Source organism: Stenella coeruleoalba (assembly GCF_951394435.1).
Source record: "Stenella coeruleoalba genome assembly, chromosome: 11".
In the NCBI taxonomy this organism is placed as follows: domain Eukaryota; kingdom Metazoa; phylum Chordata; class Mammalia; order Artiodactyla; family Delphinidae; genus Stenella; species Stenella coeruleoalba.
The window spans coordinates 8,079,010-8,098,462 of record NC_137157.1 but is presented as its reverse complement, the minus strand read 5'-3'; the positions used below and the strand labels follow the sequence as shown (position 1 = coordinate 8,098,462).

The following is a 19,453-nucleotide window of genomic DNA, read 5'->3' as shown; positions in this document are numbered from 1 at the left end:
ATAAATATTTAAAAACAAAAAAAACTCATCCATGTTATCAAATCAGAACTTCGTTCTATATTATGGTTGAAAAATATTCTATTATATGGATATACCACATTTTGTTTATCCACTCATCTGTTGATGGATTTGGGTTGTTTCCACTCTTTGACTTTATGAAAAATGCTGCTACGAACATTCCTGTAACAAGTTTTTATATGGATGTCTTCAGTTCTCTAGGAGTGGAATTGCTTGGTCATATGGTTCTATGTTTGACATTTTGAGGAACTACCAAACTGTTTTCCACAGTGACTACATAATTTTATATTCCCACCAGCAAAACAAGGTTTCAAATTTCTCCATATCCTTTCAACACTTGTCATTACCTGTGCTTTTTGATTATAGCCACCCTAGTGGGTGTGAAATAGCGTCTCATTGTGGTTATGATTTGCATTTCTCTGATAAGTAATGCCATCCAGCATTTTTTCATGTGTTTATTGGCCACTCATATAACTTCACAGGAGAAACGTCTATTCATATCCCTTGTACATTTTTTAATTGGGCTATTTGCCTTTCTATTATTGAGTTGTAAGCAGTCTTTACATATTCTGGATACCAGACGCTGTATCAGATAAATGACTTATGAATGTATTCTCCATTCTGCTGTCTTCACTTCCTTGATAGTATCTGAAGCACAAAAAGTTTTAATTTTGATCAAGTCCAATTTACATATTTTTTTATTACTTGTGCTTTTGGCATTATATATAAGAAACCACTGCCTAATCCAAGGTTGTAAAGATTTATGCCAATGTTTTCATCTAAGAGTTGTGTAGTTTTAGTTCTTACATTTAGGTCCGTGGTTCATTTTGAGTAAATTTTTGTGTATGGTGTGAAGTAGGGGTCCAACTTCATTTTGTTGCATGTGGATGTCCAGTTGTCCCTGCACAATTTATTGGAGACTGCTCTTTCCCCATTGATGTTCCTTGGCATCCTTGAACACAAATTTGTAGGTTTATTTTTTGGACTCTCAATTCTGTTGTTGATCTACCTGTCTATCCTTATGCCGGTACCAGTCTCTTGATTACTGTAGCTCTGTACTAAGCTTTGAAATTGGGAAGTATGAGTCCTCCAACTTTTCTTTTCCAAGATTTTTTTGGCTATTCTGGATCCCTTGCATTTTCATATATACTTTAGGATCATCATCAATTTCTGCAAAAAAGCAAATTGGAATTTTGACAGGGAGTATGCTGAATCTGTAGATCCTTTTAGGGAGTGTTGCCACCTTGACAATCTTGGCCTCCAATCCACTTATTCAGAGGATGCCTTCCCACTTACTTAGGTATTTTAATTTTTTTCAGTGATGACTTATTTTCAGTATAGCTACAAGTTTTAGTATGCACCATCTGTGCTATCACTCAGTTTTAAATGCATTCTTATTTCCATTATGATTTCTTCTTCTTTAACCCATAGATCATTCAGTAATGTGTTTAATGCTCAAACATATGTTTTATATATATATATATGTATATATATATTTATATTGTAAAGTTACCTTTTTGTTACTGGTTGCTAGCTTAATTGCACTGTGCTTCAAGCATTCTCTACTATTTCAAAACTTTTTCAAAATTTAAGTTTTGCTTTACAGCCCAGTAAATGGTCAGTCTTCATAACTTTTCCATGTTTGGCTTGAAAATAATGTGTATTTTGCAGTTGTTGGGTACAATGTTCTGTATGTATCTATTAGGTCAAGTTTGTTAAATACATATTCAATCTTCTATATTTTTTCCCTCCTTTTTTGTTCTATCAATTACTGAAGGATATATTAAAATCTACCACTTCGATGACGGGTTGGATATTTCCTCTTAAAGTTTTATTAATTTTTGCTTTAAAGATATTGAGACTATATTATTAGATGAACACAAACTTAAAACTGCTTTATTTTCCTGACATACTGAGCCTTTTTCTCTATGATGTCATTCTCTTGATCTCTAGTAGTGACATTACTGTAAAGTCTATTTTGTCTGATGTTAACAGTTTTGGCTTAGTATTTGTCTAACATGTCTTTTCTCACATTTTTACTTTCAAACTTTCTGTATCCTTTTCTTTTAGACATATCTTTTATAAATAGCATTTTTCCCTTTTGAAAACCAATCTAGCACAATTTCTTTTAACTGAAACACTTAGTTCATTAACATTTATTTGGATTTATAGTTGTCATCTTTTTTATAGCCATGCCATGTGGCTTGTGGGATCTTAGTTCCCTGATCAGGGATCAAACCCAGGCCACAGCAGTGAAAGCTCAGTGTCCTAACCACTGGACTACCAGGGAATTCCCAGCTGTCATCTTATTTTGTGCTATGTGTCATACATGCTCTATGTTGCTTTTTCTGCCCTTTACTGCTTTCTTATTTGACTAGAGTTTCCAATAAATTTTAAGTTATAGTTTCTAATTCTTTTACAAGCTATCTAGTAATTACAACATATATTCCTAACTTATCAATTCTAAAAATATTCATTAGGTTTAGAATTTCTCCAAGTGAGGATCTTGCTAGTGGCAAACTGCTTTTGATGATCTGAAAATGTCTCTCTTTCATGTATGTTTTTAAACTTTTCACTGGACATAGCATTCTAGGTAGGAAGTCATTTTCTCTCAGCAAAATGTAGAAAACATTCCAGTTTCCTGACTACAATCACTGCAAGTGAGAATCAGGTTTCAGCTAAATTATCCTTTAGCTCACTAATTCTACCTTCAGCTGTGTCTAATATGGTATAAAAACGCTTGAATTTGAACCCATCACTCAGCTTCAACAATGATCAATTCATAGCTATGCATTAAATATTTTAATTTTAAATGTTTATTTGATCAAAGGAGAGCATGCATATACTTTAAAAAGTCATGTAATATAAATGACAAAATAAGTAGTTCCTGCCCATTTTATACAATCTTCCTCCCCAGAGGAAAGTATTTTCTTTTAGCTGTATCTTTTGTAATTTACACATCTCCATATAACTTTAAAATATCCTGGTATCTTTTGATTCATCAGTTTTAGACATTATTCACCTTCTATTACGGAGGGTAAGAATTTAGCTCTCATATTCCCCTCTGCTTCTTCTGCCAGCCCTCTAGGAGTTTTGATTTTTGCTTAAATCAATATTTAGTGTTCCCATGACTATCACACAATCAATTTTTAAATTTCAATTATTTCACTTTCCATTTCTAAATATTCTACGTGGTTAATTTTCAAATCTGCTTGGCCAATGTTAGTTTCTTGTTCTTTGCACATATTTTCTAGCCTTTTATTTTTATACAGACTAAATAGCTTTTTAGATTGTGACTGAGAAGTCCATTTTCTGATTGTTGCTCCTGTCTACTGTACTTGTTCACATTGCCTTGTTTCTCTGTTAGTTTCGTTAATTTGGATGGAGCTGCTCATTTCCCTTAAAATTTTATTTTTGGGCTTTTTTTTAGACCTGATAAAGGTAAGTACCTCTGGAAAGGATTTCTGCCAGGCACTCTGGGGACCCACCAACCTGGAATCGCTCTAAGTTACTCACTTTAGGTTTTCCAATCAAATAGTGAGAATTCAGGCTGCAACCTAAGGGAGGACCTGTGGCTTCAAAATGTCAGTGGTGATTTCCTCTCTCAAATTAGTGCCAAGGTTGGAGACAGCCGATTTTCCTGGGGAGGAGTAAGTTTATTTCCCATTTACCTTTATAGTGCATTCCTTTGGGATTTCAGGTTTATTCGGTGATCCCCTACTGGACTTATCTTGGACAGAATGGACTCTTTCTTTTCTTCCCTGTATCTCTGTAAGCTACAAATCTAAAGCTCGTGTCTACCTGGCTAAGCAATTCCTACAGGGCAAAGACTGCCCTCCTTGACTCTGGGTCCTGACTTCACTCATTCTCTATTTCTAAAAGTTCCTTACCTTCCTGTCACCTTATTAATGCTTTTAAGAAGTAACTGTTTTGGGCTTCCCTGGTGGCGTAGTGGTTGAGAATCTGCCTGCTAATGCAGGGGACATGGGTTCGAGCCCTGGTCTGGGAAGATCCCATATGCCGCGGAGCAACTAAGCCCATGAGCCACAACTACTGAGCCTGCGTGTCTGGAGCCTGTGCTCTGCAACAAGAGAAGCCGCGATGGTGAGAGGCCCACGCATCGCGATCAAGAGTGGCCCCCACTTGCCACAACTAGAGAAAGCCCTCTCACAGAAACGAAGACCCAACACAGCCAAAAATAAATTAATTAATTAAGAAAAAAAAGTAACCGTTTTTTAAAAAATATTTTATACAGATTTTTTTAAATTATAAAGGGACGTTTTCAGGAGAAAGTTTGATAAGCTCCTTAGAAACAGGAATCCCATTTTAGGTATTTTACAATGGACTGTTGCTAGTCTTAGCAAATAAATATTTAAAAATATTTGTGAGTGTGTTTATTCCTTTGCTATTTATTCTATTTTGTTCTTATTTCATAAGATTGTATACGGGCAGGTTGGTGACATATTCACATTTTGAATCTATTACCCCATAGCATCTACCACCTCTCTTCTATGTTCCTTGGATATTTAACAATTGAACTAAGAAATTTATTCTTAACTTAATCACCCTGCCTCTAAAAATTTATAAAATTTTGTAGTGTAACAAATAGTAAACAAAAGCAAATCAGAACAAACATAAAATAGCTACCACTTCACCTGGACGTGAAAATTAGGAAAATGACAAAATCAGGGAGAAAAAAACCCCAGAAATCTTAAATTAGGCCCTTTGTACACAAGTGTCTGATTAAAAGACACACCAAAGGCCTTTTAGGGAGCCATCCAAGTAACCTTAAAAGCTTTCAACCTGAAAGACCAGAGCACAAATACAAACACTGCTTTAGCAAAGTACATCTGATTTAAAATACTAAGGCCTTGAATCACTTTGAGTGGTGGCTAGGAAAACGGAGAAGGGATATCTACCAGAAGAACTAAAAAAGAACTATAAAAGAAAGAATCAGGGACTTCCCTGGTGGTCCAATGGCTAGGACTCCATGCTCCCAATGCAGGGGGCCCGGGTTCGACCCCTGGTCAGGGAGCTCGATCCTACATGTCAGAACTAAAAGATCCCGCATGCCACAACTAAAAGATCCCGCATGCCACAACTAAAAGATCCCGCATGCCACAACTAAAAGATCCTGCACCAGCAACGAAGATCCCGCGAGCTGCAACTACGACCCAGCGCAGCCAAATAAATATGCAGTCAATAAATATCCAGTCTACCTTTTTTTTTTTCAGTCCACCTTTTAATCTGGCTGTGACACAAACCCACGTGGTGTAGAACTGAAGCACCCAACACCACAAAGTCAGAAGGAAGCAGTAGGGCAAACTTGGTCAAGGCTTGGTTCTGCAAGCGTGTGCCATCTTATGGGAATGACAGACAGGGACACATAAATATAGAAGCAGAGTATCACGCCCTTTAAGTACGAACAATGGCGGCCTACTAACCAAATTCAACCATTCCCAAAATGTTACTTCACCCCTGAAGGATGAAAAATAATCCAAAAAAATGCAATGCTAGTTCCAAAGTCAATTTCCAGAGGAGTCCAGAAATGGTGGTTGAGTCACAGGAGCACAACTGAAATCAGTGTACAGCATCTCCTGATGGGAGTATATGGCATTACTGGACAGAAGATTATTTTTAAAAGAAATCAACTAAAATACACTGTCAGTGGTAGATCTGGAGCTAATGAAATTCCAAAGATGAAAGCCACTTATTGTGGCTTTCACATTCAAAAATGTTATTCACCTAATCAGAGTTAATGTAAGTCTTTCCCCTGATACAACAAACAAGCTAACTCTCATACCCATTCAAAGATATACAAGTTAAACAAAAGGCTTAATAGATAACACACCTGAGTGCCCAACGGAAAAAGCATGGGCTCTAGAATAAAATAAACTGGGGTTCTGGTCCCAGCTACAGTACATACTGTACAATAAATTACTTCAAATCTCCATGCCTCAATCTCCCCATTTGTAATTTGGGGACCAATAAAAAACGTGGAGGTTGCTGTGAGAAGTGAGAATTAACTTATGGAAAGACCCAGCATCATTTCAAGTACACAGTTGGCATTCAACAAATGTTGCTTCCTATATATCCTTTTTACAGCATTTTTTAGCAGTGGGGCTCAATATTAATCAGGGTCCTAAAATTAGCAACTGTTATTTACACTCCTTCCAAAAGAGCAACTGTCATTTAGTAAAAAATAAAGGGACTTCCCTGGTGGCACAGTGGTTAAGAATCCACCTGCCAATGCACGGGACACGGGTTCGAGCCCTGGTCCGGGTAGATTCCCACATGCCGCGGAGCAACTAAGCCCGTGTGCCGCAACTAATGAGCCTGCGCTCTAGAGCCCGCGAGCCACAACTACTGAGCACGTGTGTCACAACTACTGAAGCCCACGCACCTAGAGCCCGTGCTCCACAACAAGAGAAGCCACCACAGTGAGAAGCCCGCACCCCGCAACAAAGAGTAGTCCCCGCTCGTCACAACTGGAGAAAGCCTATGCGCAGCAACGAAGACCCAATGCAGCCAAAAATAAATAAATTAATTTTTTTTAAAAAAGAATAACTGCTCTTTCAGAAGGAGCTTCAAGAAGGTAGGAGGGTCAACAGTGTAAAATACTACAAAGAAGTCGAATCAAATAAGAATGGAAAAAGAGTCAGTAGACTAAGTCAGCAGAAAGTCAGTGATGGCCTATGGAAGAGCAGTTCCAGCAATCAGAGTAGGATGAGGAGGAGAGGCAGGAAGTACAGAATAGTCATTAAATAAACTTAGCATAAAGGGAAGGAGAATGAGCGGCACCTAAGAAGGCAGTGTGTAGACCCGATTGGTATGGTTTTATTACAGGTCAGGGCTGAAGGGAAAAACCATGGAAAAAGATTAAAGCTATGGGAAAGAAGTGAAAATGAATGGAGCAAAGTCCCAAAAGATAACTGTGGGTAGTGTAAGTTGGGCGGGGGGGGGGGGGGGGGGGGCGGCGGAATCAAGATAGCAGAGACCACCCACATCTGTTTTTCCTGAGATCAGCACAATGTAGGAAATACTGGGTACAATTGCAGTTGATTCTGTAATAGAAAAAACAGAAACATTAGAAAGCTCATCCCAAGTAGCCTCTATTTTATCTAGAGCAAAAGCCGAGATCATCTGTTACAAGTGAATGGATACAGTTGACTATACAAGATGAGAGAAAATTTCAATTCCACTGAATTTCTAAAATTGGGTACAAATACTGTATTTTCAAGAATATCTCTGAGGGGCTTCCCTGGTGGCGCAGTGGTTGAGAGTCCACCTGCCGATGCAGGGGACATGGGTTCGTGCCCCGGTTCGGGAAGATCCCACATGCCACAGAGCGGCTGGGCCCGTGAGCCATGGCCACTGAACCTGCACATCCGGAGCCTGTGCTCCGCAACGGGAGAGGCCACAACAGTGAGAGGCCCGGGTACCGCAAAAAAAAAAAAAAAAATCTCTGAAAAAGAAACGAATGATTATGGCCTTACTACACTATTACAGGTATTGCAATAGGTACTCCACAAGTGTTACCACATTGGCTTCTCAAGAGAACCCAGTAAGTAAAGTGTTATTGTTTTCATTTTACAGCTCAGAAAACTCAGGTTCAGAAAGAAAACATAAATGACCCAAGATGACACAGATAGTTACGTCTTACTCCAAATCCCTTTTTCAGCTATTCTACCATATTTGTTCCTTTAAAAAGATTAAGTCATATAAATACCATATGATAGCTCTTATATGTGGAATCTAAAATATGGCACAAATGAACTTATCTACAAAACTGAAACAGACTCACAAACACAGAGAACAGATTTGTGGTTGCCAAGGGGGAGCAGGGAAGGGAGAGGGATGGGCTGGGAATTTGGGGTTGGTAGATGCAAACTATTACATTTAGAATGGATAAACTACAAGGTCCTACTGTATAGCACAGCAAACTATATGCAGTCTCCTGGGACAGACCATAATGGAAAGGAATATTTAAAAAAGAACGTCTCTATGTGTATAACTGAGTCACTCTGCTGTACAGCAGAGGTTGGCACAGCATTGTAAACCAACTCTACTTCAATAAAAAAAATTAAGTCATAGACTACTCAGGCACAAAGCAAATTAAAGTTAGAAAAATAATTCCAATCAAGACTACATAAGAACCTTTAAGATGAAGAGAACTGAACTGAAATGACCCTATTAGCTAAAAAGTTTATTGGGGTGAGGGGGGGAGATGAACAGGCAGAGCACAGAGGATTTTTAGGTCAGTGAAAATAGTCCATATAATAATGTAATTGTGGATACATGTCATTATAAAATTTATCCAAACCCACAGAATGTACAATACCAAGAATGAATCCTAATATAAACTATGGACTTTGGGTGATTATGATGTTCCAATGTAGGTTCATCATTTGTAACAAACGTACCACTCTGGTGGGGGATACTGATAATGAGGGAGGCTGTGCATTGGCCAGAGGGGAGTGCTGGGGGGGCCCAGAGGACACATGGGAAATCTCTGTACCTTCCTCTCAATTTTGCTGTGAACCTAAAATTGCTCTAAAAAACTAAGTCTTGAAAAAAAGTTTATCAAGATATCAAGATATATTTTAGATGAGTAGTGAGGCAAAGAAGTCCTAAAGATTAAAAGCTATATAAGAATTCAATCAAAAAAAAAAAAAAGAATTCAATCATAATTTAGTGGAAGCCTAAATGAAATAAAACAGCAAGGAAGTAAAGACAATGAAGACTTTTTCTAATTACCTCCTTTTAAGGTTTCTAAACCAAAGTAATACAACGCCCTCAGATGTATACTAACCTAAGTTAATTCTATGAGAATCTGACTAGATTCAAACTATGGGTCTGGATGAGCCAGCTGTGGAAAAGAAAACCCTTCCAAAACGAACTTAACATTTAAATTGTTCGATATGTGGTTTAAAGTGCACCTGATGAACAATTAATGTCCAAGTGCCTCCAGTTTGATTATACATGTATATATGTAATATTTAATGTCACTTTTTTCTGAAAATCTAAAGATATTCAGGGGCTAGTTTTGAATTAAACAAAGGGATGGGGAAAAGAGACAAGAAGTATGAAGGAACAGGCAGCTAGGCATAGCAACAGTAGAGTAGCAGAGAAGGGAGACCTGGGTTCTTGCCCCAGGCCTGTGACCAAATAACTTACTGGTAATCTTGGCAAAAACACTTAACATACCTGTTTCCATTTTCTTGTCTCTATATGAGAATAAAGATACTTGTCTAAGAGCCTCAGAAACAACCCTATGAAGTGAGTACTATTATCTTCCCCAGTTTATAGATGAGGAAACTGAGGCAAGAGAGATTGAGAGACATGCCCAAGGTCACACATGTGATAAGTGGCAAAACTGGGACTTGAACTCAGGCAAGTCTGGTTTCAGAGGCCATACTTTTAACTACTTGTTATATTGCCTACCTATCAAAGTTGTTAACAGATGTGAGAAGATAGGGAATTCTATAAGTACTAAATATTATTATTAAATCTAATATTAAATTAACTAACTCAAACAAGTTAGGATGCATAGAAAATTAGAAAACATAGTTGTGGACAAAAATATTAATGGCTTTCACTTATTGGGCCCCTATTATGTGTCAGATAGTATAAAAGCTGTTTTAATTAAGTTATTTTATTAATATTCACAGAACCCTGTGAGGTTGTTGGCATTTAACAAATTAGAATCAGAGTTAACTAAACTGAATCTGAAAATTTAGGTTTTTGTTTCTAATCTATAAATCAATGAGTAACATTAGGAAAGTCACTTAACCAAGCAATCCCATAGTTTCTTCATAATGGGGTGCTGGGAGGTCACATTAACATCTATACTAAATATTTACCACAGTGAAAAGCTAGAAACAACGCAAATGTCCATAAATTATGGGATACCCATATGATAGAATATTTTATACTAAAAAGCCAATGATTTTTCAAGTCTTTTTAACAACATGATATAGTGGATATCTGATGTTTTGGGCCACACAGCAACATTCCCTTTTCCTGATTTTCTTTACCTCTTCCCACTGTGCACAGTCTTGGTAATATGTCAACGTTGGGGGCTTCCCATTATCTTCACAGGGGCAGCCCACCACTTCTTCCTAGGTACCACCAGGGGTCTTATCCACACCACCACTATACACCTAAGAAGAGCTTCCTGAGGACAGGGACTTTTCCACTGATAACCTTTATATCCAGAAGACCTTGTACAGAAAATCAACAAGTTCTACTTGGTTTCTACTTCTAAAAGGCAGGTAGTGAGTCTATATGGTAGAAAGTCCACTGTAATGTTAAGTGTATGAGTATGAGCTACAGAGTCAGATAGTTGGGCCTAATTTTCTCCTTTGATACCAACTGGAGAAAAGTGCTCCGAATAAGCCTTTTTACACAGTTCTAAGGAGAGGTATGTCTGGGATTTGAGTCACAGCACAATAATAGGTAGAGTGGAAGGAGAAAGAACTCTTTCATATTTCTGTATGACTTGAATTTTTTAATGGTCAGCATTTATTCAATGAAATGTAATTCTTTTAAAACAAATTATGCAATTAAAATTTAAAAAACAATTTTTAAATAAACAATAGGGAAAAAAGAAGACCCCTGAAAGTTACTGATTAATAATTATCATTACAATTCCAAAGTCTGTTTTGGCATCTAAACCCCCTAGACAATTCCAACCAATCTCACTTTTCAAATTCTAGACTAATAAAATCTCTTTTAATTACAAATGTACACTTCTACAAATAAAATCTATCTTTGGAAGCTAATCTGAGAACCAAAAATATAAAATTATAAACCTAATTATACTCAAAATTTTGAGAAGTATTTACATGCGAGGCCATTAATTGTATCTGACAATAGTCATCAACTGGAGATAAAGCATTCTCCTGAAACAGCACAATTCTGATTTTCAAATACTTGAGATTATCTGCACTTATACCAAAGTGAAGCATAAAACACTCAAAATCACTAATCTGTTTATTTTAATTTTTAAAGTGTGTGTGTGTGTGTGTGTGCGCGCACACATAACACCACACTTGGGGTGAGAAAGTGTAGGACCTGGAAAGAAGTGAATAAGCAAACATGAAACATGTCAACTCAAAAAGGTTGTAGGGGCTTCCCTGGTGGCGTAGTGGTTGAGAGTCCGCCTGCTGATGCAGGCGACATGGGTTCGTGCCCCGGTCCGGGAAGATCCCACATGCCGCAGAGCGGCTGGGCCCGTGACCATGGCCGCTGGGCCTGCGCGTCCGGAGCCTGTGCTCCGCAACAGGAGAGGCCACAACAGTGAGAGGCCCGCGTACCGCAAAAAAAAAAAAAAGGTTGTAAATCAACATCTTAAACAATGACCCAACAATCTTTTGGGGAGAAGCCACAACTAATTACTCCAGGCAACTCTGGAGTTTATACCAAATCCTGAAGTTTATGCCAGGATTCCGACCCAGGCTGCCTAGCTCAAGTCAGGCATTCAAATGCTCTTAACTACTGTGCTCTCCTGGATCATCTCAAAGCTTTGGTTGAACATCATGGCAAAGGCATTTAATTAAACATGAGCCATTCATTACCACAGTACTATGCCATTAAAAGCAATGCCATTTTTCTTGTCAAACGTCTCATCAAATGTAGTGACATTTTGTGGTGAAATTGTTTTCCTTTGGTAGCAACCAGAAGAAAGCTGGGTCCATGTTGTGTGGTTTATCCTTAACTCAAAAATTTGCAAAAAGAGTTTGAGAACCACTCTTTGGCATGAAAATTCAAAAGAATAACAAAACACAATGCAATTTCTCATTTAGACATGTGCCAGGAACAGTACTGCCCCGAGGGAAGCAAGAGAAAAAAAAATTATTTTTACAAAAGTATATCTATTAGATAATCTAACATAGCTTATGGGAGAAAGAAAAACCACTGCAAATTCAGGGTGCATAATTTCAAGCAGAACTTTTAACAAGAGAAAAATAGGCAACAAGGAGAGAAAAAAAAATAGAAATGTCTTTGCAGGTTAAATAGAGATAGTATCACCTCTACCCCCAATCACTGTCTATAGCAGGGCTCAGAAAACTAAGACCAAGGGCCAACTTGATGCACTGACTGGTTTCATAAATAAGATTTTATTGGAACACAGCTCTGCCCATTCATTTACTTATTGTCAATGGCTGCTTTCAAACTATCATGGCAGGGTTGAGCAGCTTCACCAGAGACGATACACCTATATATTTACCATCTGCCTCCTTAAAGCAAAAGTTTGCCAACACTTATTTTCTTTCATAAAACTTAAAACTATCTAAAATTATTTATTTTTTGATTTACTCAATTATTGTCTGACTTCCCCATTGGAATGCAAACTTCATGAAGAAAGACTTTGTTCTCCACTATACTTCTAGCACCTAGAACAGTGCATGGCACGTAAAAAGCACTCAGTAAAGATGTTGAATGAATGGCATTTATTGAGGGAAAGGAGAACAAACATTTCCCATCTTCCCATTTTCTCTTTGTTGCACTCTATTCTCCCCCCTAATACACCAAAACAAGTCCTCTCAATTAACCACTGGATTTATCATGTTGATAAATCTAATGGTTAATTCTCAGTCCTCATCTTATCTGACTCACCAGCAGCACCTGACCCAGTTGGTCTACATCCTTCTCCATGCGACTCTCAGAACACCACATTCTCTTAGTTTTCATCCTACCCTAGTGGCCCTTCCTTAGTCTCCTTTGCTGGTGCTCTCATTTCCCCAACCTCTTAACGTTGGCATGTTTCAAGGCTAAGTCTTTGAGACTTTTCTCTCAGTCCACACTCATTTCTTTGTTAGCTCATCTAGTCTCATAACTATTCTTAGGCATTTCAAACTTAACTAGTCAAAATCCAAAACCATTCTCATCTTTCCCCCAAAAGCTGCTCCTTTACAGTCTTCACCATCTCAGTAAATGGGAATATCATCCTTCCAGTTGCTCAAGACCCAAACTCTTGGGAGTCAACCAACTCGCATCGTGTTACACCCAACATCCAATCTACCATCAAACCCTGGTGGTTCTATCTCAAAATATATTCCAGGTTCATGATCACTTCTCACAACCTCACTACCATCTTAGTCCCTTGAAAGTTTCCCTGCTTCCACCCTTGCTCCCGTACAGTCTACTCTCAACAGAGCAGCCAGGGTGATCACGTTTAAAATGTACATCTGCAAGTTGCTGCATGCTCAAAAGAACTTGTTCTAATAGCTAGTTAGCTGTCTTTCACGCTCAGAGTTAAAATTCTTACACAATTTGGTCTCCTGAAATCATTTTGCCCCTTTGTTCCCTCCATGCCAGACACACAGGCCTCCAATGCCTATCCTAGAGCATATCAAACAAGCTTCCATTTCAGCGCCTTTACACTGGCTGAAAGCTTGATCTAACTGAATGAACCAGGACTCCTGAATCAGGCACTTCCATGAACTATTGTGTCATCTAATTCACGTAACAACTCTGTGAGGTAGGTGTCAATACCCCCACTTTACAGATTAGGAAAGTGAGGTTTACAGGCCACCCATCTAACAAGTGACGAGTTGGGGTTCAACTCCCATTAGCCTACACAGAACGTGAGCTCTCAGTGCACTTTTGGGGGCCTAGGAGAAGAGGACTCAGTCAGTGATATTCCTCTGAAGTCCCAGTGACTCCACGTGCGTGTTGACAGCTAGAGAAGGATGTGAGAAAGGGCAGGCAGAGAGACAGGACGAGAACCACTGAGGAAGTTACTCAAACCAAGAGTGGAAAGTTTCAAGGAAAAGGGAGTGGTGTCAAATGGAAGCGAGAAATCCAGGAGCCCAAGCACCAAGCACATTCCTCATAGTAAACCACATATGTGGTAGACAGCGACTCTGATCTTGATTTAATTTAAAAAAAAAAGTATCTTCTCCTGCCAATGATATTGGCCAGAGATATCCCTGCTAGGTACTGCCACTTGTCTGCAGCAAGTGTGTGAAAATAGGCTGTAGTTAAGAATGTGATTCAGCAACACAGCTTCACACCTAGGTTTTCCTCTGGCCCAGTCAGACAAAGTTTGGGCGTGCGGTGGGGTGGGTTTAGGGGGACGACTGCCCTTTAAATTTCAGAAGGCAAAGAAAACGGCAATGATCTTCTTCCTGACTCCCTGTGGCGGTGTGGGATCACCGCTGCCTACATCCCAGATATTCTGTAAGAGGTCAAAGCGGTAGCCAGGGGCGGAGGGTGAGTGTCGGGCCTCGCCCCAAATTCTTCCAGCAACATTTCGCCTATGCTCCATTCCTCTATGTCCCAGTCACGATACGATCTGCTTCTCATCCCCACCCCCCAGCCATATCCCGGTCTGGCCCCAGAAAACCCCCACACCCCGCAGTGGCCCCGGGCATAAAGATCCCGCCTCACCACGGCTCCCGCCACGGCGTGGACCAGGCTTTCGTAGGACAGCACGGAAGCCATAGGTGCGGTTCCCGCAGACCTGGCCACAGTTTTCTCGCAGGAGCCGCAAACAGGCGGTAACAAGCGCCGGAGCCCCGGGAGGCAACGTCACCAGCTCCAACCCCTCAGGCCCACCTCCTCCAGAACTACTTCCGGGTCGCAGGGCGCCCGCCCAGTCTCCCGGCCGTCGGCCGCAGGGGAAGGAAGAGGGAAAGACGGGACTGGGAACGCCCCTTGGCTCTGATTGGCCCCCCAGGCCTTGCGCGGGGCGGGGCAGCACTGTGCTGCCCCTATCACGCGGAGCGGTGGGTCGGGCCGAAATTCAGTACGGGATGGGTCAGCTTCGACTTCCGCTACGTTCTCGGGACCTGGCCAGTCGTACTTCACACCTACTGCAACACTGGAGACTTCAGAAAACCTGGACAGCCTCATTTTTCTCCACTTCTCTCCATAAGACAAGATGGAGACAAGCAAGATGGGGGACTCATCTTCCTGTTTCTCTTTTGAGACTTTACTCGTATTTGCTCTCGCTAGTATTTTTAGTCACATTTTGGTCAAGAGGAAATAAATGTTGATTGGGCAAGGTTCTCCCCTCTGAAAAACCCTGGTGGGAAGAGAACTTGAGCTTCAGGAAATCAAAATGATCAGATGGAGGTGGGGACAAACTAGTAGGCACCCAGGAAAATCATTTGACCTCTTGGTTTCCTCCTTTGTGGAATGACAAGTGTTCATACCGTGAGGATTAGAAAAGTTAATTTACGTAGACGTACTTTATAAAATACCGAAAAAATTTACCATGTTACAAAGCGAAAACCCAAACTACACAGAACTAGAAAAATCACATTCTAGCCCTCACCCACAATTACTCGAGCACCATAGCTTTGTGCGTCTGCCTGTTTCAGTACCAGTAAGTTTACTTTTATAATATCTTTGCTGATAGTCCTTGACTGCTTGTTACAGCCAGGCCCAGTGCTTTACGCCCTTTATCACATTTACTCCCAGGAAAGGGCCCCAACAATGTTTACCTGGTCATGTTTTCACAAAACTTGCATAAAATATTTTAAATGCTATTGGTTAAGATTCCTTTCCACTTAAACTCCCTTTCATTTACAGTGGTGCTACAGTGACGACAGCTAAGTTACAAGCAAGTTTGGGCACACAGTTGGATTTAGAGATATTTATATGTATTAATACAGGTTACTGCTAGACATCCTATGTTAGGAATCGCTTCCAGGAATGCTCCCACCACTCCCTAAGGTCATGACATGAGGTGCAGGTCCAAAAGTCAAATGAAGATAGGATTCTGGCAGTGGAACACAAAAGCTTGTCCGCTGTAAAATTTAACCAGAGGACTCAGTTCTCACAGACTCCTACTTAAATTGGAAGCTCTCTCAAGAAAAAACTGGACTATGTAGCATACAGATTTATAAACACACTTTACAAATACTTTCCCTTTATGATGGTAATTGAACACAGTATTTTTCAGAATTACCATTTGTCAGGTATGACCTAGAGCAGACAGCACGTCTATCTGTGTGAAATCTTTTGCATCCCAGCTATCAAAAAATATTTTGATCAAGATGGAATTATCTATTCTATCGAAAACACAAAAGTCATATAATCAGAGTAGGCAGCAGAAAATGTAGCAATTCCATAGGTATATCATTTATTAAATGGAACTATCTCTATAGTTGTGATGCTTGAGATATTTCCAATTTCTAAAAGTAACATTTTGCTCATTCTAAACATTCACTTTCACATCTCAGTATTCCTAATTATATACTGTTTTTCTTAAAGAGGGCTCCCTGAATTATATAAGCACTAAGTCCCACACTACATAAACGATATACTAAAAATTTAGCATCATTCTGTTCACAACCATACCATCATTACAAAATAGTTAAAAATAACCTAGCCATAACTGATTACCTTCCTATTTGTTTATACACTGCCATATGGTCAGGTTACTTACACCGCAACCTGAAAATATCCTCGTGATCTGCGAGTGAACTACTTAAGGACATCCTGATTATATACCAGATACCTAGAATTTCATAGCACTTACACACGAGTTTATGCTAATTCTATTTACCTCCTTACTACTCTGGTGCCACCTAATACTTAGAATCCAGTTTTAAAACTTTTGCCAACAAGACATGCCTTACTCAGTTTAGATTTGACTTCTTGGAAGTTTACCAGCTATCCTTAACTATATTTTCCTATGTACTTTAGGCGACGCGCCCCCAAATATATGCACTCCAAAGTATGCTTTATTGGTTGTAAATATTGGTACATACTAATTTTTTAAAACTACGGCACCAAACTTTTTTTTTTTAGATGTTGGGGGTAGGAGTTTATTAATTAATTTTTGCTGTGTTGGGTCTTCGTTTCTGTGCGAGGGCTTTCTCTAGTTATGGCAAGTGGGGGCCACTCGTCATCGGTGTGCGTGGGCCTCTCACCATCGCGGCCTCTCTTGTTGCGGAGCACAGGCTCCAGACGTGCAGGTTCAGTAGCTGTGGCTCACGGGCCTAGCTGCTCTGTGGCATGTGGGATCCTCCCAGACCAGGGCTCGAACCCGTGTCCCCTGCATTAGCAGGCAAATTCTCAACCACTGCGCCACCAGGGAAGCCCGGCACCAAACTTTTTAAAACTAATTATTTCTTGTCCCTCTAATTGGGCCCATCACAAGTGGACTAACAGCACAATTATGCCATCAGACTTCTATTAGGAAAAACCCCTGTGGAGGTGCATTGTCAGCACCAATGATATGATATGCCTTATTTAACTAATGCCCTTCAAATGTACATTTAGTTTTCAATTTCTTAAATGAACAGTTCTGCAAGAAGCAACCTAGTACACAGAGGGGAGGCAGCAGAGCATAGAATTTAGGAACAAGACATTTGAAGCCACACGCCTGATGAGAATCTCAGCTCCACAAATCAACTATGTTATCTTGGACAATTTACATAAGTGCTTCAGTTTCCTCATCTATATAAAATGGGGAGGAGTACTCACCCTTGTGGTCATTACCAGAATCAAGTCAATACTTGCAGAATAAAAGTGCTTGGCACAGATTACTACTCACCTGATGTATGTGCCTACTTGGGTGCATTAATTTTAGATACGAGCAAATCTCTAAAATACTGCTTCTCCCTTATCCCATTAGGCCAGTATTTCCTAGTGTGGCAGATTGCTGGTTGTTACTCTGGGTCTTTTCTCCATTTTCTCTGTAGTAGTAATTATTTTTGTTGGGCACATGACCACACAGCTATGGAATATTTTCTAGGTTTACTTGGAGCTAAATATTGTCTCAAGACAAAACAAAAATGACCAATGGGATATGAGGACAGAATGTTACTTCCATGGATTAGCATCAGTATCTCAGCATACACTTCCCTGGTGCCTTCTCCAGTTATTTGGGGCTAGATGAGCACCAGAGCAAGCATCTTTGAACACAGCAATGGAAGCTCCCTTCTAAATACGGCACAAGTGCTTACCTCTGAACTGTGACCTGAAGAAATGTAAAGCTCTATCTTACTTAAGCTAATATATTTTTAGGGGTCCTTGTTAACACTGTATAATCTAAAGTCTACTGTGCTTAGTAAATACCTTAGGATTAGTGATATAGAGACATAAAACAAATGGAACATGTGCTGAAAAAAAGGGGAGTGGTGGTGGGAAGAGTCAATATCCAGTCTGAAGCCACACTTTATTTTTAACGTAGCTAGAAATATCCAATAACTATATATATATATATATATATATATTTATTTATTTTAATAATGATGCCATTGATCACTGTGAATCAGCCAGGAACAAAGATCGCCATGTGTTTTTCTTTTTTTTTTAAACCCCTCATTTAAATATATATATATATATATATATATATATATATATATATATATATTTTTTTTTTTTTTTGGCGGTACGCGGGCCTCTCACTGTTGTGGCCTCTCCTGTTGCGGAGCACAGGCTCCAGACGCGCAGGCTCAGCGGCCATGGCTCACATGCCCAGCCGCTCCGCGGCATGTGGGATTTTCCTGAACCGGGGCACGAACCCGCATCTCCTGCATCGGCAGGCGGACTCTCAACCACTGCACCACCAGGGAAGCCCCTAACTATATATTTTTAAGCAGAAAAAAGGTCCTTAATTTTCCTTCTTATAGCATCATTGGCACAAGAACAGAACATTTCTGGTTTAGAAATGATGTTCAGTTTCTACAAAAATGAAGATGTACTTTGTATTAACTTAAAAGTCTAAAAAGCACAGGATACATTTTCAGACCAATTTTACTTTTACCCACGTATGGTAATATGTGCAACGTTAGAATGTACTTAGGTAATGTGTAAATCAAATGAAAAATCCAGAAGCAGCTGGTCCTGAATTACAGCACACACTAGAAATTTTGAGAAAGGAGAACACATATTAACAAGAAGAACACCAGCAAGCTCACACTCAAGTTTATATGCTGAGTATTTTTAAAGGGTTTAAAAAGCATAATCAGCATACAGCTTTTTCTCACTTAACAGATGCATTTCTATTTGCTTGCATACAGCAAAGGGTAAAAACTTGAATCAACTTACTTATGATTTCAGAAATGTACTCCATGGAATTTACTTCACTGCTCCTACCACTGATTCTTCAAATAAGCAAAGTACAGAGGGTCTCATCCCCTGAAACTGCTTTTAAACTAGCACTTTACATTGAAAAATAAGTAGAAACCTAGCAATTCCTGGTACAGTGCCTGGACTTAGCCTCATTTAATATAAGAATTGGATGTACAACAAAAAATTTATCATTTTCTTTATCCTTGGAGGACAGGGAAGGAATAAGGAGAGGTGGGGACATGGCTGCAGTATTTAAGAGCTGAATAGAACAATGCATCTTTCACAATGCTGAGAACTCCACAAAGAAGAATCACCATGAATCTCATCAATTTTTTTAGTTCATGCTGGATTAGGAATTTAGATGCCCCTCTTTGTGTATCAATTAATTCAAACTTCT

General features: G+C 39.5%; 1 protein-coding gene across 1 annotated transcript in view; it reads right to left on the bottom strand.

Moving 5' to 3' along the window:
- Positions 1–14,581, bottom strand: part of SLC25A17 (solute carrier family 25 member 17) — a 44,644-nt gene extending 30,063 nt beyond the window's left edge. Inside the window, exon 1 of the mRNA XM_079937540.1 lies at positions 14,416–14,581. Within this exon, the coding sequence (XP_079793666.1) occupies positions 14,416–14,469 (54 nt within the window). The 5' untranslated portion in view covers positions 14,470–14,581. The remainder of the gene's footprint in view (positions 1–14,415) is intronic.
- Positions 14,582–19,453: the final 4,872 nt, after the last annotated feature.